This window comes from Antedon mediterranea, chromosome 4, assembly GCF_964355755.1.
Source record: "Antedon mediterranea chromosome 4, ecAntMedi1.1, whole genome shotgun sequence".
Lineage (NCBI taxonomy): Eukaryota > Metazoa > Echinodermata > Crinoidea > Comatulida > Antedonidae > Antedon > Antedon mediterranea.
Genome location: NC_092673.1, coordinates 26,514,606 through 26,536,900, shown reverse-complemented (window position 1 = coordinate 26,536,900; position 22,295 = coordinate 26,514,606). Strand labels below are relative to the sequence as shown.

General features: G+C 32.9%; 2 protein-coding genes across 3 annotated transcripts in view; both read right to left on the bottom strand.

Moving 5' to 3' along the window:
- Positions 1–8,663, bottom strand: part of LOC140047070 (short transient receptor potential channel 4-like) — a 47,080-nt gene extending 38,417 nt beyond the window's left edge. Inside the window, exon 1 of one of the 2 annotated variants that reach the window (XM_072091880.1) lies at positions 8,216–8,663. The gene's annotated coding sequence lies outside the window, so the exon portion shown is untranslated. Of the gene's footprint in view, positions 1–5,344; positions 5,374–8,215 lie in introns of those variants that run through there. The other variant, XM_072091881.1, reaches the window with a different exon arrangement.
- A 674-nt stretch (positions 8,664–9,337) lies between these two features.
- LOC140047069 (metabotropic glutamate receptor-like) overlaps positions 9,338–22,295 on the bottom strand; it is a 47,178-nt gene continuing 34,220 nt past the window's right edge. The window contains exons 2-10 of the mRNA XM_072091878.1: positions 20,102–20,338; positions 18,596–18,662; positions 18,248–18,413; positions 17,835–17,953; positions 16,947–17,093; positions 16,344–16,673; positions 15,867–15,915; positions 13,197–15,262; positions 9,338–12,563 (exon numbers count right to left, since the gene is read on the bottom strand). Coding sequence (XP_071947979.1) covers positions 12,391–12,563; positions 13,197–15,262; positions 15,867–15,915; positions 16,344–16,673; positions 16,947–17,093; positions 17,835–17,953; positions 18,248–18,413; positions 18,596–18,644 — 3,099 coding nt within the window. The 5' untranslated portion in view covers positions 18,645–18,662; positions 20,102–20,338 and the 3' untranslated portion in view covers positions 9,338–12,390. The remainder of the gene's footprint in view (positions 12,564–13,196; positions 15,263–15,866; positions 15,916–16,343; positions 16,674–16,946; positions 17,094–17,834; positions 17,954–18,247; positions 18,414–18,595; positions 18,663–20,101; positions 20,339–22,295) is intronic.

Genomic DNA, 22,295 nt, shown 5'->3' with positions numbered 1-22,295 from the left:
AAAGCATATCTTGTAGTGAATCATTGAAATCTCTTCAAATATACTCACTTAACAGATCATAACTAACAGTGCAGCCAGCACTGAGTAGTACTCCAAGAATGTGCAAAGCTACGCCTGGCAAACATGGGTTTGAGCACCTACCGAAACCAACTCGAGCGGTAGCAATTTAAGCGTTACTTCCTTTAACCGTTACGTTCACCGACGTAATTCGTGCATATTGTCAGGTACACAAGATCCATAGTAATTGTATATTTTACACAATTGAATGGAATTCAAATTAACGTTAGTCAAAAACCTAAGATTTGAGTATTGTATTAAAGGTATATTTTACCCTAAAAAATGGGGTTTTTTCACATTTTTTGTTGAATTTTCCATTTTAATGTCACGTAATAGTTATTCACTTCAAAATTATTTACCTAAAAAATGTAATTTAAAGCAAAAATTGTCTGTCAGACAATGGTTTTTGGGTTAAAATTAACCATTTCGTTTGTCTTTGTATAAGTGAAATAATTATCTCTTTTTGTTATTTTTTACAAAAAGAGATAATTATTTCACTTATACAAAGACAAACGAAATGGTTAATTTTAATCAAAAACCATTTTTAAAACTGCAAAATGGCCTATTTAAGAGCTGAATTTATTAACCTTATAAATAATTTTGGGGAACAATACATCTTTAATTTAAGTTCGCAGTTTAAACCATAGTTTACTGTGCTTTAAATAAAACTAATATTCTTTATCAAACTAAAAATAATGATTAGGCCTACCTAAAATATAAGGCTACACTTCTTTGTGAGATTATGCTTTCCCTTAACAATCTAGAGAATTCAGATGACTATTAGAACTTTGTGATGTAAGTTTAACCTAAGCACTTTCTTTCTGTTTGTATATTAATTACGTAATCTGTATGTGTATAACTGTTTTAACATAATGGAAAAATGTAATTGAACAAATTGTTTAAAACAATAGGTCAGTTACCAGTGCAGTAACCATCCGTGACAGTTTCAAAATAATTTTGTTTTGTTCGTACATTCATTCATTCACTCACCAACTCTATTACTTAACTTTTCGTAAACAGAACAAGGGATAGGCATACAGTGCTTACAAACATACTAATTTGTGTACCATAGGCCCAGTAACCTTTAAAGGGAACAAATGAGCTTATATTTAAAGCTGGAGAATTGTTTAAACAATATTTTGCATAAAAAGCATAAATGAAACAGTTTTAAAAAATATGGACAACTTATCAGGCGTCATGTGTGATACAATGTAACACTGTATTACAGAATGTGCCCATGATACTTGAAACAGTATCTAGTGACTCATGTGACTCATGACATGACATTTGATAATTTAAAATCATAAAGTTAATATGAAATTTTAGCATGATTGAAATTAATATTACCTCCGTAATGCCTATTTTGATTAAAGATAATGTTTTTTCTAAAGAAATTAATTTCTTTAATAATGTGGTTCAAGGCTGTATATTCAATATACTATAGCATATCAACACACACATTACGCCAAATACACAGAGTTCTCAACATCTAAGATGTGGTCCGGTAACGGCAAAAAGGAGACTGCACATGGCAGAAAGGGGCCTACACATGGCAAAAAGGGACCTATAACCCGACAAAAAGAGCATAAACACGCCAAAAAAGGGCATAAGCACGGCAAAAAGAGGCATACACGTGGCAAAAAGGAACTACACACGGAAACTAACAATAGTGCATCGAGAGAAAATGAACATGTTATGTGTACACGAATGACCGACAGATACATACATCGACAAACATGGCACAGAGACACGAGTGGTTAGAACAGCAATATGAGCATATTAAATTCTATCAAATAAGATTAACAATTATTAAGATTATAAAATAAAACCAAAAAGATTAAACTGCCTATTTTAAAATGAGATTACGATGGAACTATTAATGGCCCGTGTACGTAATTACAATTTACCAGTATATAAAATAACACCAACCTTGTTGCAGAGAGAAATTATAATTCCTATAGTTATGGACTACCAACACTGACTACTTTATGAATAGTAATGTATGAATTTTAACTACCAATGATAAGTATATATATGATATATGTTCGCTTAAATGCACTGGTTGGCTATTTTCCATCGATATCTATCTCTATAAATAGCAACGATTTGACCCCATTAACGGGTTTTCATATTTCTATCGTATATTTTGCTTGTTTATTTCTAATTAATTTATACCACAGGTACTATTATTTGCATTATTTTAAACAAGTATTATTTCTATGAATAATAAAGCCTTTGGTCATTCGTTTTATATATTTAAAATACAGTTACTAGCCCTTCCTTTTGGACATTTAAGCATTCCTGTTATTAAGAAATGCAATATAACTATTTTGAAAACAAATGAAGCATAACCTGGCTATATTGGTAAACCTGAAGTAAACCTAGTAAAATTGGGTAAACTTGAAGTATAACCTGGCTAAATTGGTAAAGCTGAAGAATGTATGACCTGGTTAAATTGGTAAACTTGAAGTATAACCTGGCTAAATTGGTAAAGCTGAAGAATGTATGACCTGGTAAAATTGGTAAACTTGAAATAAATCTGGTAAAATTGGTAAAGCTAAAGAATGAATGACCTGGTTAAATTTGGGTAAACTTGAAGTATAACCTGGCTAAATTGGTAAAGCTGAAGAATGAATGAACTGGTTAAATTGGGTAAACATGGTTAAAGTTGGTAAACCTGAAGCATGACCTGGTTAAATTGGTAAAGCTGACGTATAACCTGGTTAAATTGGTAAACCTGAAGCATAGACAGACTTCCTACAATTGGATTAATTGATATGTAAACCCTAAAGTTGATTAAAAGAAGTTAACTAAGTGTTACCATTACATTTCAATTGGCATTGTAAATTGCTTCATTTGTCACGTTGTAGCTATTTCAATTAATTAGGAAACGCACAATTACGAACTAATGGGTATTAGAATAATTTACTTTGTGTAAACGTTATCAAACGATGACTGTTTTGAGAATGAAAGGAAAACGCTTTTCTCGTTAAACATTCATAACCGTGTAAAACTAATCGTTTACCGTAAATTGTACCGCAACTATTGCATTTAAATCCTCATCAACTTCAGGTGTTATATATAATTCAATTAAGAGAATAATTTGAGATGATATAATTGAACTTGTATATTAGAATGGACAAGATAATTTACTCGTGCTTCGGATGAGGCGGTAAGCCGTTGATCCCGTCGTGCATAAGACTGTCAGTAAGCTCATTACACTATTCGTAAGAAGTAGGGGAGTGTTACCCGTGTGTTGATCATTATGCTAGCTGCCGACGCACCGCCGAATGTAACTTCTATGTTACGTTTGGCTAGTCATTAATCCATGGTTTGAGAAACCATTTTAACCTGGCCAGATGAAACAGGTAGCTAACATTTACACATTATTGTGTGAAATGAGAAAACGAGAGCTCCAGGAATTAAAAATACAGGCGTTCCAGTTAACTTAATGTTCTTTTGTCTAACCTTGTATCTTTTTTAACTTGAGTAGGATGTAAGGGTGGGTGTGGAGGAGGAAAAACAGGGCTTGGATTCGCCTATGAGGGGACGGGGGTTTACCGGAAATAAGCTGTCTAATGCTGACTGTGGGGAGTGGAATCATTAGGGAAATTCCATTCCATTTTATACGCAAAAAGAATATGACGAATCCACTGACACAATGTAATCAAGCAATTTCTTCTGAACTTTTTTCTTAGTTTCAAAGTTACCGGTGTGTAGCGAAGAAGGTTACATTTAACTGTGAGATTAACACGTGTGGTACTAATAGTAAAACATTTTAATTAATTCACACTTTTACTGGCAAAAAACGGAATAAATATTAAAGGTCAAAATAATATAATTATATAAAGTTTATTATTTTTATAAAAACGATATTAAATTGCTAATTGACGTTGAATTGTTCATTATAACACCACTGAATAAAGTGGTTAATTATGTTTTATAGTAAGTTTAGGCAATTTGTCAGTTGCTCCATGGAACTATCGCATTTTATAGCTCCATGGTTGGTCTATTGGTCCGTTAAGTCACCCAGTAGCAAAGTGATGTCGTGATGATACTAAGCTTAATTGATTGAATCCATAGACTAAACAATACATATTACAAGAGTATTTTCACAACCACCCGTAGACAAATGTGTTAATTATAAATTTAGCTATTGAGGCGTACGTACATGTTTTGGAAGAATTATTTATTTATTGAATTTTCTTGAATGTGATCTAGTTAACGTATAACACGGCGTATACACAGGAAATGACGTAGGCCTACTGTAAGCCATAAGTTACCCGAAGTAAACGTTTACAAATAATTCTGTCTTAGAAAATGAAAATTGGTGTAAGCCATAATAATTATAGAGCAACGTCACCGTACACTAAATTGGTGTAAGCCATTATAGAGCAATTTAAGAAAGTACGTTATCGTACACTTGATCCAATTTTTTGATTTATTCAGTCTTGGAAAATGAAAATTTGTATATTTATGTAAATTAACTATTTTATTATAATCGGTTACATGAAATGTTTGTAGTCCAATTATACTGCAATTTAATGAAATTCATAACCATTATTACCACTATTAATTTAGGACAAAAAATGCATAAAATAGCAATTTGAATAAATTATTGATACTGAAAAGATGTTGTAATTAGGCAAGCTTATTTAACTCATGGGCGTAAAATTAACCACGAAAATACCGTACATTTTACCTTCGATTCATTACTCGTGTATTGAGATGACTTTTGTACACGCGCGTAATATTTCAATGCATGTAGGTGGTAGATATAGCGGTAGTGTCAGGGTAATAGCGAGATGTTCAAATAATTTCTCTTGTGGGGTAGACACTTGCCCCAAGTCTGTATTTATTATCTTTTTTATGTTAGTCCACCAGACAGTCGGTGTTTCGATTTTTTTGCTCAAGTATAAAACGCCATATGTGCCAACATATTTATCTTTTTACTAATTTCAGTCTAGAACCAACCTAGTGTAGTGTTCAAGTAGCGACACCGTAACGCGTTTAACTTTTGTTTGAGCAAATTCCATTTTTTTTCTTCATTGAATTTGTGTAGTAGTGATAGTACGTATAGGCCTAGACGCGGACTGAACAGACATACTAATAATAGCAAAAGAAAAGAGTGCGTCCTAGTGTGCTATACATTATCATTTTATAAACAAATCTCGATGAATACCATTATTTTGCTTACAAATTTGTTTGAATGAATGATGAATTCTTTTGCGCACCGCGATTTTTTTGCTGATGACACAAACACGTTATACTAATCAAAAGTCCCTACCTGTACCACAGAAGTCCTTGATTCCAACACCTACGGCGGTTGACTTGTGAAGTCGGCGAACGAACAGTACAGCGTGTGCGAATTAAATATAATAATTAAAAAGGGGATTGGTCCGCTGCGTCTTAATAATAATCAATTTCTTTTGTCTTTGTTACTAATGGTGGCAGATATACTTGTAACACTAGCAACTTTTGAATGCGAGACTTATAGTAAAACATGTCATCATTATTGGATGTTACACGTGCAGTTGTGAATCGATGTGTAATGTCAAATTGATTATGAACTAGTGCATTGCAATCGAGGGTTAACAAATTACTTTATAGAATAATAACAGTTTATTAAATATTAATTTATAGTTAGGTGCCTAAATGTGTAAAAAGTATAATACACTTTTATTTAATTGTTTCTGTATATATTAAAAACGGAACAATTAGTCATAATTGTAGAATTACAGGCATTATAGTGCCAGTCAGAATATAATAACTTTGTCTTGAACAATTTTGCCTCTCTATGAATACAACAGATACTATTGAGGGGACAAATTTAGACAAAACATAATTCCCTCTTAATTGAGTGTTTTTTTAATATAAGGTTAAAAGATTCAAGACTATACTAAACTGCGAAGCTATACATGGTTGTAAATTTGCTTTCTGTACAAATGATGCCCTGATTTGCGCTGTAATTTACGTAATTATTGCATTTTCTTTTTAGCTTTTATATTGCTGAAATGAAGTTTCAAATACCAAATCTGAAACTGAAATAATTCCGATATTATTGGATAGGATTTACATATTGCACATTATTAATTAATATTTGACATCAAGCAAGATTTACGAGTAGGATAATGATAATTAATTACTACGGGAGACATTGCGTTTAAGAGGAAAGTACTCGTCCTATATTGATTTACTAGTAAACAGATTAAATAGTGACCCAGAAGGAATAAATTCAGCCCAGGCGACAGAACGTAATTCAGTATACGGAACATTAGCCTACATTTACATGTTCTTTGTTAAATCTCTAATTACAAGATGTGCTATTATCTCGTTATAGTACATAGCTCGTTCTTACAAATAATACGTCAAATGATTGTATAAACATTATGTGAAAAAGGTATATTGTGTATTCAGTTATAATTAGAGCTACTCAGATCTTCATTGGATACTTGAGATGACGAATTTTGTATTTATACTAACACATAAAATATTAATGTTACCAAATAAGCATAAAATAATTTTCTGAAGAATTGTAATTAAAATAAAACTTGAAATGTTGTAAAATTTACTAAACATTGAAATATACTTTTAAAGGTTAGATCCGGATACATAGTTTCTATGTATAAAGAATAATGAGCTTTTACAATTATAACAATATTGACAATAACCTCAGTTATTTTTCGTCATGGTAAAACAGAACGAGCACCGTGGAGTGAGTCCCTAAGAAGTGGTTCTACAGTTCGTGTTCGTATGTTTTAAGCAAATCCAATCACTATTCACAAGACAATCCTGTTCACAAGACAAACACACAAGATGCTCTACATAAACTTATTACAAGTCTTTGGGAGTGGAGTTTTTGTCATTAGAAAAAATCCTGACATGATAGGACTTGAACCCAGGACCCTTGGATTGGTAGTCAAGCATTTCATTTTCTTTCATTTAAAGAACATTTATTAGTTTCAATAATGGCAAACTAACAATAATATACATAATATACATCATCACCATGCCACAACTCAACTTTTATCTTAATATTAAACATTAACAAAATATTCCTTAGCACCTTATCTGTATCACTTTTTTACGACGTTCGTTTTGCCACGGAAAATATAAGTGGGGTATTAATATCATCAATGTTGTTGCAAAGGTTTAACATGTTGTATTAAACAATACACATTATGGAGCTACCCTTTAAAGATATGTTAGATGTCTGAAATGTTCAAAGTTTATAATTGCATTACAGATTGATATCCTTCCAGTTTTAATTGACGAGGTGGGCGACTTTAGCATCATTAGCATTTTTCCATGATTTCTACAACATTGTTGGGTGCATCACAGTTATTGCTAAAATACTTTACATTTACATTGTATATTAAATGATAAAATTCAAATTCTATATAATAAATAATAATATTAACAACACATAGAACTAGTAGTAGTATCAGCAAAATAGAAAATTAATTAAACTAATATACAAATACACTACATATTCGCTGGGGAAAGTTTTGAATTGGTTATCAACAAACGAAAACCATTTAAAGCAGCATACAAAATGTCATCACATTAATATTGATAAGTGCAACCAAATAAATAATTCATTAAATTATTTATATAATGTGTGGAATGTAGGAAGTGAGAAATTTGTAGCGCGTCCCAACAAACTTTTACACGCGCGTTCATTTGATAATAAATGGTACGCGCGCGTTCAATCGATGTTAATAAATGGTACGCGCGCGTTCAATCGATGTCAAAATGGTACGCACGCGTTCAATCAATGTTGAAAAATTGTACGCGCGCCTTCATTTTGTGTGTGTCACTGATACAATGAATGTGATACTGATCGGATAACAGGCAAATTATTGTACAAAGTGTATACATATTAAATTACTGTATTCGAATTACTAATGGTTTTTAAATATGAGATTACATAAAAAAGAGCTAAAGTATAGTTTAATAATGAGTGATAGTCGGTAATTTTTTTGTTACGAAATTTTGACAGTTAAATCATTTCTCACAATGATGATAAAGTAATAAACATCAGTAAGTACTACAATAAATCGCTATTCTTATATGTATAGCTTAAATCATCAAAAATGAGTTTACTCAAAACGAGAGAAAAATGGTGCACTGGAGGAATATAATAAAAAATACTTACGTGTAAAATTGAATTGTGAAATGACGTCTCTTTTTCTCTCTTGTGATATATTATACAGAAGAATTAATGTTAGAAGCTGCTTTCAATTATAAAAATACACAAAATGACATCGTATCAAAATATGCCCAGAGGCAAAAGAAAAGAACAACCAACTAGAATACCATCAATCAGTTGATAAAACAAGTTTCCGTTATGTAAATTTAACTTATATTATGCTCAATGAAATATTCCATTAAAACTGTTAAGTACGCTCGCTGTTGAATCAATTGCGTTGAATTCACCAAATTAACACTCAATTCGTTTATATAGTGAATGCTTCGAGCTGTAATTGGCAAAGCAAAACTCCAAGTGTCAAGTATACAAGTCAAATAGCGTGAAAGCGTTACAGTAAATGATCCACTAATACTGGCAAATAGACACGTTATATTGGATTAAGCGTCCTTACACACTCCTCTATGGAGCCTTGTACACGCGCTAACGCGTCAACATACCACTACGTATAAATATTTTACAATAACACGTTTACAATTCAACTATGTTCATATTGAACCATTGCCAGCTGGAGTTTAAAGGACGAGTTTTTAATATAAATAATATAAACGAAGATATCTCAACTTATTCCATTGAATTTACCGATTTACCGACACTGCTCGAACGATCAACTAAAACAAAATCTGCCTTGGTAGAGAAGTTGATGAAAAAATCTCTACTACGTCACCGCGACATGATCATTACACATTTATTTCATTAGTTTTCAAGATGTTGCTTTAGGTAAAAGGTAGATTTATAATTAATGGATGAACGTCTGCTGTCTATCAACCCCAATACCACATTAAGCTAATATAATATAACTCTTCCTCTATTGATTAGTTGTATACGAGGCCATATTTCAGTGAGAGTTCATAATCAAAATGTGATCATTTTAATGAACATTCTCACTTTTAAGCTCAGTCTACACTGTCAACCTAGTTTGACAAAGATGTTGTCACCTAAAGTTGTATAGTGTAGACAGGGCTTTAAACCCTAAATTAAAAACCCGAGTGATACGAACTCATACCATGCCAGAGCAGCTGGGAAAATAGTTTGTACGTGGCGCAACAACGATTGCGCAACGCAACAATGTTGCCAAAACGAAAAGACGTTGGTGCAACGCAGTTGAGTTGACCAATCATCATCAGTTTGGATGGTCCATCGCGTCGTGATGATTGGTCAAATTATTTGTGCGGTGAGGTTGTCCTTGCGTTAAAGTGGAAACCAAGGTTTATCTGAACATCAACAAACATTGTCATTTTCAATAATCCCAAATGTTAATTTCAACCACTTAGTTTATGCAATATTGTTTCTACTTAATTCCAAACTTTATTTTTAAAATTCATTGAGGGAAAACAACAAAACACAATTTCCTATAGCAGATAATTAAGCATATCATTCTCAATCTTACGTCGTTCGTTTTCAATTTAATATCCTAGCCCTCAAATTAAATATAGTTTCAGCTAAAAGGAAATGTCATGATCTTGCAGAAAGGGGTGTTGTAACCAATACTCTCAGTAAAACCAGAGGCCCAGTGATTGTGCCATTTTGTATAAAATTATTCAAGGCCTTGAAGAACCAGTGTTTGGCGAACCACTGCAGAGTAACAAATGAACACAGATTTCGAGCGGAGGATAGGCGCTCTTGAAGGAAATACTTCGAAAATAAGAAGTTAGACATAGGCCTACATTTAAAATTAGCAGACAAACGAATGAATAACTATAATACTGGAAGCATTACTGTACTGTATAGACAGAACATGTTATAGAATTTACTTCCAGCTATCGTCATTATTAGATTAGAAAAAGACATATTTGAGAGTTATATTACCGTTAAACATTATCTAATATATTATCTATGAGTGTTCGCTAAAGGCCATTTGTATTAGGTTACGCTTTGGTGACTTTGTTTTAACTATTCATAATTTCTTTCAACAGAAATATTTGGAACCGTCATTTCAAAGAGAAGACTATAGTAAATATATTTTGTTAGTACTAAATACAGCAGAACGATTGCACTACCGGCAACGAAGGAAGTTAACGCAATATTAACAAGACCTAGTAACTAGCCAACCGACTGCGCACACTCAGACCAATCTGTATACATTGATAGGCCTACTTCTTCTAGTTGTTATTAGCGGCTGTGCTTTCGGTATTCGAAGTTTCTGTAGATTGTTTCTGTGAATTGTTTGTGGTTTAATGTTAATTCAAGCACAGTTTAGACATCAATAACCAATAAATAACGTAATTTTAGGATAAATTTAACACATCCGATAATCATATAGCGCCCTCTATTGATTGGCATCATTGTTTAAAAAAATTAAGCTGCATTTAGTAGGCCTAAGATACATAAAATCAATATTATAGAATATAATTAACATAATAGTTTATCATAAATGTTATATCCTATGAGACCAGTTTAACATGCAATGAAATTGTTAATAGGATAACATTATACTTAGCAATAAAAACCAGCTCAGTTAGTTAAAAGGCAGCCGACAGAAATACATCAATCATTTCTAGCAAGTAGGTGGACACCGCGCCATCACCGTATGTCAATGTCAACATTCTAATGTTTTATAGATGTAAACGTAGCTCACCTACTTTATATTGACAAAGACCGAGTTATAACTATCTATAGTGGATCGTCTGCAACTAAAAATCGTGGAAAATCATGTATTGTTATGTTTAAAAGGCAAGGAAGTACCGAGCATTCGCGAGAAGCAAAATAAAATAACAATTGACCGAACACTGTCAGCGCAATAAAGTGAGGGGGAACATACATGGTCAGCATCAGAATGTCTGCCTATATTTGCCAGAGAATAGAAAGGGCACAGGGAATCCAGAATTACACAATTGATTTAATAAATCATTAAAACAAGCAGAGAAGAGTAAAATTACCAAAATTACTCTGGTAAAAAGAAGCCAATTCATTTAAAGATTTTAAACCAAGAGGGCGTGTTACAACCGTTAATGTAGAAAATGTCGAAACAACCGTTAATGTAGAACAATCCACCGCTTATGTAGTAAAACATCCAGCTTATGTAGGCCTAGAAACACCAACAGCTACGCCACGTGACTCCTCGTGTTTAATTAGGACATATATCATGTAATCATGAATATTTAATTTATGATAATGGATTTTGTAGTGTATTTTGTAACAATAGGATACAAACACTTTTGTACACAATAAGATACAATCATGGTAACTGCAAACTACTACAGTAGCCTACTGCTCTATTCTCATCTCGACAATGAGGGTGCACTACTTAAATTTTCTAAGCTGACGATTGTATAAACAAAGAAATAGATTTAAAATTTAGTAAACATAACAGCATAATAAAGCTTAAACAAAGATGGTTTTCTCAAATTTTCCGATATGACTAATTGATTAAAGTCAAGTCGATTTATTAGAGTATTACAAAATATTTGTATTTCATTTTCCAAACTAAGTTTATGTTCTTAGCCTAGCCTACGTTGTTTATTTTTATATTGTTGACATAGTCGGCGCAACGGTGCAGGTAATATTGACGACAGACCTACATTCCTAAATCCTAATTTAACTGTTTCTACTTTTAAATAGGAATGCCATACAACTTTTCTTCATATATGTTTAGCTTTATGAATACATTGTAGCAACAAACTTACTTGTTTACACCCATTTTAACAAGTAGAAGTAGATTTAAAAATCAGATCTATCTGATACACTCTGACCGTTGATTGTGACCTATTGTTCTAATTGATTTTCTTACAGGTGGTGGCTAATTTGTGACGTCACCATCAAATTAATTCAACATTCTTTTTGTTAATACTGTACGCCTATCGTGTAACTGTTTATAATTCCGTAAGGTTTCATTAAAAGGTTAAATAATCAAACTACATAAAAGTAATGATAGCACACCTCGTCAGCGACAACACGAAGAGACACTAACTGCGTAGTCGTTACGCGGAAAACGCGGTTTAGTAGAGAGCTTCACAAAATACATCATTTTAGCTTTAAAATTAAAAATGTATTTATACGCCTGTAAAGCTAGACAAACGCAAAATCCATTTCACGCGCGTAGTGTCTTTAGCCATACATTAGTGTCACTTCATGACGTCGCTGACGACATAGGGCTACTGAAATTATATCGAGTTTTCATTTTATTAAACACCAATGGCGCTACCAGTCATCTCGATTGTAATGGAAGAAACTTGCGATATTTTTAATTTTGCGTTTCTTGGCGAAAGTGCCGATATTGTCCAAGCTGTAAATGGAGTGGTCATCTGGAATATACCCTGATGTTCCTCTGCACTAACGCCGTCAATGCTTATCGTTCCTAGAGTATAGCAGAACAAAAATGGGTTTAGAATGTTTTGGAAAATGCAGAAAAAACTGTGAAAGTAAAACATTTGCAATGATCTTACCAACCTACATTATATATGGTTGTTTATTTTTATACTTTATAAAGTAGGTTTCCACTAGGACGTAAGAGAAACGCAAGTATTTTGACCAATCACGACACGATGTCGATTGTGATTTGTTAACTTACTTACGTTTGTTTTGTTTTATTTTATTAGTTTCTCCACACATTTTGAAATAAAAGATAAAAATTACAAATTGCAAAAAGAAAATTACAATAAACAAGAAAAACATCAAAAATGTGCGGATGGAGGTCAAAATAAGTTGCGGACAACTTTAAGTCGTGACCACCAGATTAAAAAAAAAATAATGAAGGTATACAATAGCTAACAATAATAACTACGTAATTACATGCCTTACCTCCAAGTTGGAACTAGTCTACAATGTCTAGAGTATATTGTTAATCCGGGTTTAGGATCTTAATGAATGCACGGAAAGTATAGTACTTGAACCACTCACCCACCAATGTATCCAAAAAGTCGGATTTTAAATGCATATTGTGTGAAAGAATTGTCTAAATACAGTATACATAAATCAAAGAAAATCTTACCATCTTTCGGGTGGTATTCAAATGCTTGACGAAACTGAAGACCAGTAAATTCATAATACTCTCCTTGATACCTGTCCACGAATATTCCGGATGTAGACACTTTCAGGTTGGCGCGTGATCCCGAGGCACCATTAAGATATACGCGTACACGTTCAACTCTTACTCGATCCCATCCCGTAAACGATACATTATTGTTGGTATAATTAAAGTTAACGGTCATCTCCTTATGTTGTCTAAAGGCCCACACAGGGCAGTCTCTTAGTGTAGTGAATTTTGAACCCCGTCTGCAATCTGGATGATCTTGAATGTTGAACGAAATATGGAAAGTCTGTGGTCTGCCAGATTTAAAACTTTCCACCGTTTTTACATGCTCTCGATTAGCCCTAGAAATCTTGTTACGCAGTACAATCAAAGAATCTGTCAGTGATGGTTTGATTGTCGTTGAGCAGTCTTCGAACTGGTAGAAAAATACGCTTTGGCAGTATGTATGCATTATGTTTATGAGATTATACTTCAACATATAACTTTGATAGTCGATTTCGGATTGAACGAGTGGAAAGTTTTGTAGGAGTTTTTCTTTTTCTTTAAGTATTTTATCTAGACGTTCCACTTCCCTCTTGCTCACATCTAACCATTTCTTATCTTCTAGTTTTTCTAGAATGAGTTCAGCATTTCTGACAGCTTCCACTGTCAAAGCTCTTCCATATGTGGAGATGTCAAGCACAATCCTCATGTAGTTACCTGAGCTTGGTAATTCTGCTGCGGTACCGACGCCTAAGAGTCCTTGAGCAACATTTTCCAAAGTTTCCCATTCGGTGATTTTGGAACGTAGTTCAGCTACCTTTATAACTGTCTCCATAGTAATTTCTAATTCTTCTGTTGATAAGTCTTTACGGTCATTTAGGTGATCCATGACAGCATCGAGTGTGTCTTCTAAGCCATTTATTGCTTCAATTAGGATTACCAAGTCAATAATGTTGTTAGCTAAACTAGCTACACCGCCAACAATTATTGCTGGATTGACAGTGACAATGCCGACAACAATAGTTACTAAAGATGAAAAGAAACCTCCAGCTGCCTTCTTTGCCTGCTGTCTCTTGTATTCTTCAATGTCTCGTTCAAATTGTTTCTGAGCTTCTTCTAACTCAACTTGAAGGTCTCCAACCTTTTGTCGTATACCAGTCATTGTTGCTTTAGTTACTTCGATCTCAAAGATACCAGTGTTATAAGCAACCCTCCTGGCAACTTGTACATCTTTCGCTTTCTGATGCATCAGTTCCAAGAATTCAATTTTGTCTTCTAGATCGTCTTCGTCATCCGAAAGTCTTTCCAGGTCATCATTTATTTCTTCTAGGTCAATGTCGTAAGTGTTCAGGATGTCTTTGTAAGCATTCTTTGACAGAGATGGTACGTATGTTGCAGTAGACTTGGTACGCTTGATTTTGGATTCCACTGCGAGTGCCATCGTTGCGTATGGAGAAGGTGCACTGTATTTATATACAAATTGAGTAGTGTCCAATAAAACTGAATCAAGACACATCTGATCGTCGGTTAATTCCGTTGCTAAGATATCTGCGCAGGCAACCGACATCGAAAGTAAGCGAGGTGTGTATCCTGGGAACATTACATTATCAACTGACTGCAAGTTGATACATTCTACTTCACCGATTTTTAAAAGTTCTGCAAATATTGTAAGAGTGTGTCCATTGTAATTATTGGTAAAATAATAGTACTTATTTGAATTTATATACGCAGACTTGAATCCATAACATTCACTTCCAGGGGTTTTAAGAAGGTGAACGTTAGTACTTATTTCAAGACGACGAGTCACAACAGTCAGGTCATAGTTCAAAGTAAGTCCATTTTCTAGAATCGCATTCTGCGTGTTTATTGTCATTAGATTTAGATCAAAACCTTCAAGTTGAAATCGTTCATGTATTTTCAGATTTACGTTGATCACAGTAACTTTGAGGTTGTCTCTGTTGTCTCCAACAGCTTCAATGAGTGGAGGAGCTCCGCACTCAGAATAACAGTTACCCGCACAAACTGACTTCCAATCATTACACCTGGTAATAAAATCATTATGAACAATACAATTCAATTTGTTCCGAATTTTATATGAACAATACTGTATAAAAATAAAAACAACTTAAAGATGTGTTGTCCCCCATCACCCTCTGCAAAAACATGAAAAATGAAGAATGAAATCAGACTTTGAATAGACAATTTTGCAGTTATATATAAAGTTTTTCACTTTTGTAGGAGAAAATAAAAAAAACAATTAATGATTTAACTTTTAAAAACAAAAATAAACAAAACATAATTCATCCAAAAACTCATTGGTTGGCAACAAATTGGACCTTTTTTTTTTTTTTGGCTTTAAATTACTTTTTTCCACTAAATAGTTGTTTCTATCCAATAATTGGTCAAAGCGAATAAATATTATGTAGTATTAAAATAGCATATTCCAAGGGGACAATATAATTATCTTTAATCAGTTTCAATAGGACGTCAGCAGTGACAAACACGCACTAAAAATAATTGCAAAACATAGTTTAACCATCTGTCATATTACAAACTAATAGTTTATACCGATTGTCTTTGCTAAATCCAATTTTTCTTATGATTTCAAAAAAAAGAATGTCCTTATTAGCAGTAACACATACTTACGTTGCAGGCTCTCTGAACCACTTTGGAACCCTCACGCCTGGAACTGGATCTAAACAAAATAATAAAAATATTACTGATCTGATCTTCTTTCGAAAAATGAAAATGCTTTATTGTTTTATCATACAACGACTTCTGGTTAATACTGAAAGATTTGATTGATGTTTCTGTTAGTTTCTTTGCTGTTTTAGAATATTTATTTGTTATTTGAGGTACCTTGAGGCTAAGGTGGTTTCTCCGATATTACTTAGGTCTAATACAGTACCGTATATCATACAGATTGGCATGCTCTAGAGGGCAACAAACATTTTTTTATGTGTGGCTTAATTTCAAAATATTCAATAATTAACTCTAATTTATTTATTTTATTAAAATATAGAAGCTTTCATAATAAGAAAATATAAATATATATGACCTATCTATATACTTCTATCTCTATCTATGTGTTAAACAAGTTAGTAAAAGTACTTCATAACATACCTGCAGAACAAACCAATGTAACATCTTCGGAGTGCTCGCAGTCAGAACCATCTATAAAGTCACATGACGTTAGATACTTTTCGTTCCCATCACATCTTACATCATCCAAAATTATTCGTCCAGAACCACCCTTTTTAGGCCCAGCAAAACTATGGCGAAGACCAGCAGGAAACCCCAATTGACGGCAAGCAACATTGCTAGTGGTTTCGTCCCAAAAATCGTCGCAGACAGTTCCCCATGTATTGTTTGCCTTGATTTCAAGTCTTCCTTGAAGAAGGTTGGTGGTTGGCGGTTGATGAGGACGAATTTCTCTAAGACGTATTTGTGGATCTATTACAGAAATATACAAATTCAAATATATTTAAAAATACAGAGTAAGCCTGTAAAATATAGTAAAATAATAATATAATGGCATTATCAATTAAAAATTTCATTAAAATGTAAAGTTTTAAATTCTAATGTTTTAGTAATTTGGCTAATGTGTGTCTCTTTTGTGTTTATTTCATTTTTGTAATATAGATTGTATTGGTAATAAATAACAAGAAAATAATAATTAATTTCCATTGCAACATAACATGCAAGCGAGTGAGTAAAACATCTTACCTCGCATTTCACAGACCGTATAGTAAACAAATAAAGTAATTCTACAAGAGAAAGATGCCCATGCGCCTTGTTTAGCAGACGATAGTGCCATCACTGCACATTTGTCATCCTCATCCTCTTCCGGGTCAAGCGTCCTATGCTCAAAATCTAAGCAATTATTTAAAAATGTAAATGTCAAGAGTATTAAAGAGAATCAAATAGACATCTATATGGTCTACGTTATGTAACGCATTGTCACCATAACGTGTTGTTCCTCATCGGCTGATCAGAATAGGTGCCTAAATATAAATGTTAGCCGGGCGTGTGTTTGTACATTCACGGTGTACATAGTTTAGAGTAGGCCTACAATTGTAAGCCTATACCTTCCTTTTCCTTTCATTTCATCATTTATTTCGGAAAAATGAATACAGATTGGGTGAGTGAGTGACCGAGCGGTTAAGACAGTGGAACCGTAAGTACGTAGCCATAACATCGGCTGGGGTTCTAGGCTCACTCACTCCATGGTTCTGGTGGTAGAACGAGTCTTCTCGGATAAGGACTATAAACCATAGGTCCAGTGTACACAACTAGCTCGTGTGCACTTTAAAGAACCTAGTACATCTTTCGAGACGAGTAGGGGGTTACCCCGGTGTATTAGTACATCACAGCCACTGATCACCAACTGGGCCCTCTGGGAGATCAGTCTTTGACTGAAGAGGTCACCCAGTATAAAAATAAACTAACAAAAAGAGTACAATATTCTTCATAGTAGAAAATATAAAGAAAAACAAATATATATTATACAAATAAACCGACGCCACATAGCCATGTGCTTAATAAAATAACTTCATCCTTCTACCATATATTTTTGACCAATTATAAATATATAAAATCTTTAGCAAAACTTACTTTCGTAATTGCTCGTTTCTGCCGATTGTATCCATCCCCAGCCATCCCCTGTGTTCTTATAACCTAGCCAGGCATGTGGCAAGACGTCCCCAGGATGATGTTGATTTGCGAATGATGATCTGAAGAATAAAAGGCAACACACTTATAGACCTTCGGTACTTGATATCTCCACATACTGCATTATATACAGGTGGCTTGACCTGTCGTATGTTAAGATTACGTTAGGCTTATGGTCTATGATACATGTGTATGTAGGGGCTGACTATTCGTAGAATGATACGAATAAGTATTGATACAGTAGAGACGGCTACTTAACGGAATCATATAATATACAAGTATTGAAGAATTTATTGTTTTATTAATTATCCAAATGATAATATTAAAATAGGAGAAATTTAACACTAAATACATACAGGTAATTAAACAGATTGATGTTTTCAATGATCGAGTTGATAATAGGAATATCTGCACCTAATTCGCGACAGTATTTCCTAGCTTCTTTCCAGGTTGAACCAATCTCATCATACTTGAAATGGTAGCAACTGTCCTGTTGCTGTTCCCATGATGACGGACAAGCTCCTTAAAAACAATAATTAAAATCTTAGAACAATGTTGTCTGACGTTATAGGAATTGTCAACTGTACCAATCATACGAAAGCGAACACACAGAAAGAATAGTATTCACTAAAAGTTTGACTTCGAAAATACCTAAGAATAAGATTGTTTCAGTAAATGCTTTTTAGAGAAAATAAGAGACTTACCTGAAATTACTTGAAAAGTTACACACAATAAAACAACAAACAGTGCCATTACACTGGAACTTTGTTTCTGAAATAATTGTAACACCGTTAGTATTAAGTAAATATTAGTGGCAAAGTATTCAGAAATTATATAATGCTATTTCTAGAACAGAGAATTCAAGACCAGGAAGATAAACAATCTTGGTTCCCACTTGGACGAACTTACGCGTAACGTAGATAATTTTACCAATCAAAAGCAACAGTGTGGATTATCCATCGCTTGTGATTGGTCACTTTTATCCCTTGCTTAAAGATGCTTGGATAAACATAACATAAATGTTTATGTTGCACATTTGTTTACGAGCGTCATCGGAGAACGATTTTGTTTTATTTAAGCTTAAGTTGTATAGGTATATGCAACGACATATTATTTAATACCTCTCTCCATTTTACGTCAAAAACTCCCTTTGTTTTTTCCCCCAATTTAATTATCTGTTTTCTATAATATTCCTTTGTTCTAGAATGTTCCATGTTTTAGTGTGTTACCATAAGCAAAAAATGGTAATATTTAATGCTATAATAATAATTTATTTTAATACAATATCTAACAAATCCTAAAAAATGCTATAAAAAATAATCGTAACCAGAATCCGAATTAAGTGCTTCCAAACCAACTAGATTATTGAACTTGCACACATTACCGGTAGGGCAAGATAAGTACACCGAGGTTAAGGAGTGGTATCCGGAGTTTTAAGAATGGCAGTTTTTTTTATGATAGAGAAAAGTTTATCGACAGGACAAAAACATTGATATGACCTGGTAATCGCATGTTGCACATATACGCAATACCAGTTCCTGGACTGTAAAACAAACATCGTTGTTATATTATAGTTTCTCATAAAACAATAACTTTAAACGCTGTCAATATAACCTTAAAAAAAAAATAAACATAACAACTATTGAGCAAATTTCGTTTAGTAGTTCTTGTGGTTCAAAAAGATAAACGGGAGATACAATTAAACGAAAGTATTGTATAGCATTACGTCCGTAATTGAAGATGAGAACCAATTTCTTTTAGTTTATCCGTTTAATAAAAAAATAAAAATAGTTAAGTTTTATCATTTCTATTTAAAAAAAACAAATATATTAATAAATTTAGATGGGAAAGAAATACATAAATACATCAATTTGACAACAAAATAAGAATATATTAATATCTACTTTTTGTATAATGTTTACCTCGCACAATTGTCTAATTCATTTGGAAATAAATGAAAGAGGATGGATACTTTTTATTCACAAGCAGTTTAATAGGTAACCCTTGCTCTATGATAATACCAGACACAATCCTTTAAACAAACTAAAAAACATTATTACAAGTAAAACATATTTCGTAGATGTATGTCTGCTGTATTTTGTTGCTTTATGTCATTACAAAACCTTACTTATCTTATGAAAGTAAAAAAATACACTAAGGTCTACTTAAATAAATTAAGATATTTAATAATATATAGTTAGTTGACTAACCTTGTTGTAGCTATTAATTCAAAGATCCACACATTGTAAACTACGATGTCAAAGTATTTTGGTAAGGAAACATTGTACTGTAGTTTGGATATTCTTAAATCGGATGGACGCACGATTTGAAGATGAACCGTTTTCATTGGACAATCCGTCGTGAAGATACACGGAAGGCTGTCAACGGTTTCATTACGGGATAGAAGACCGTATGCACTTGACATCCATGATTTAATGTAAGTATTTCTGTTAAAAAAAATATAAAACATTTGATAGAATGTTTTCATTATTTAATAAATTAAATGAGAACGATTACAATTAATAGGTTAGTTAATTAGTAGGCTCTCTAAAGAATTTCAAACTCCAATCTGTTGTGAAAAAACATGAACACATTCAGTCTCAACATTTGAATATTCAGCAGTTAATCAGATAATAATAATATTTGAAAGTAATAGTCACAGTTCTTATTGCGTGTAGTAGGGTATAAGGCCTGTTTTGGGCACAATGAGAAAACATTTTAGTGGAAAATGAAGTTATAGAAAATCAAAACCGAAACCAGATTTAACTTGATGACGATGTTATAAAGGGGCAGATGTTTAATTGTTCGATGATACATTTCTATATAATCTTCATGTTTTGTGGTACCTTTTATTGAAAGCAGGAAAAGAGGATGCATTTTCTTAGCAATAAAGTTGCCCTTACCTAAAAGTATGATTGTCTAGTAATGTACGGTACCCGATGATTCTAAACATCGTGTATTTGCGTTGTTATGTGTTTGATTTATAATCGATCAGTTATAAAGAGCAGTGTACAAGTGAGAGACATAATAAAGAATAGAAGAAAGAAATAAAAAAGAAAGAATAAAATACACAAAAAATCATCTTTTGTAAAGTCAAATTTTAAAATGCCCTTCTGCTGAAATTTAAAAGATTTGTGAAAGTGAATGACAGCGATACAGGAAAGGGTAGGGCTAGAGAGACACTACTTGAGAACACTCATCAACGAAATTAAAGTCGATAATACAAGATAAGTAATCCAGTGGTACTGGATCCGGTAAAGGTGTGCCAGTCTAAATAAAAGGATGATATCGGAAAACGTAATGAATATTTTCGGACGAGTGGTGACTTTTCCCATCATTCTCTTTAACCCCTCTCTCTTTGTCTCTTGTGCTGTATAATTTATTATGCGCTTTATATATTAACAACACAAGAGTGTGTTTAAATAAATAAATACAAAATAAAAATACATATTTATTTAAATAATATTGTTACTGTACTGTTAAATACATAACTCTATGCAATAATATTAATTTTTAACGATTTTTGAATTAAACTTGTTCTTATGTGTGTTACAATAGCTTGTTTCCGTGTAAACATTTAGATAGATATAGATATAAATTGTAACCAGCCACCGGTGTAATAACCATGTTTTTTTTTGTATATATTTATGTTTTCTTCTTGTGAAAAGTAGTATCGACATACAAACAGTAGCCTATTATTATATTTTTTAGAATTAACAATACATGTGCACTTACCGATATACTTTTACAACAATATAACAACATCACACGTTCATTATGCGCCTTGAAGAAATGTGTTTATTATTACTAATTACTTTGCATTTGTAAATTAAAAAAAGATATCTTTGAAGAAATGTACCAATAGGAACGATATCCTTGTCAAACTCCTCATAATTTTACTAATATCAATTACTTACTGTCGTAATAATTGTTAAAAAATTTTTAAATTCATAAATTCATTTTCGATTTCCTAAGTCTAGTTTTGCCATTGTAGCCTAATACTGAAAGATGGAATTCAGTAACAGCGCCACCACTTTAGGTCAAGGCAAAAGAACAATATCTTGATGTCTGGCTGCGACAAATACCAAAAGCAGGCCTACTGTACAATGTATGTTATTTCCGCGTGGAACTGATCGTGTCGCATCCACAGATAAACCCTTTGATCTCCAGTGTGGTCAATGTCATTATTTACATTGCAAACAAAAAAACACACCGGGAAGCTCGCTTTGCCTGTGTGATCCAGCCATGCGTACTTCATCCAATACATTAAGTTAATATCTTAGTAGTTTGAGCGAGATTTCATTTAGAGGGCTATGGTCAGTTATACAACAGGAAATAACCAATGATTATGGATTACGGAAAAAGCTTCCTTTTGTGCGATCGATTCCTAGTACAATTTTGAGA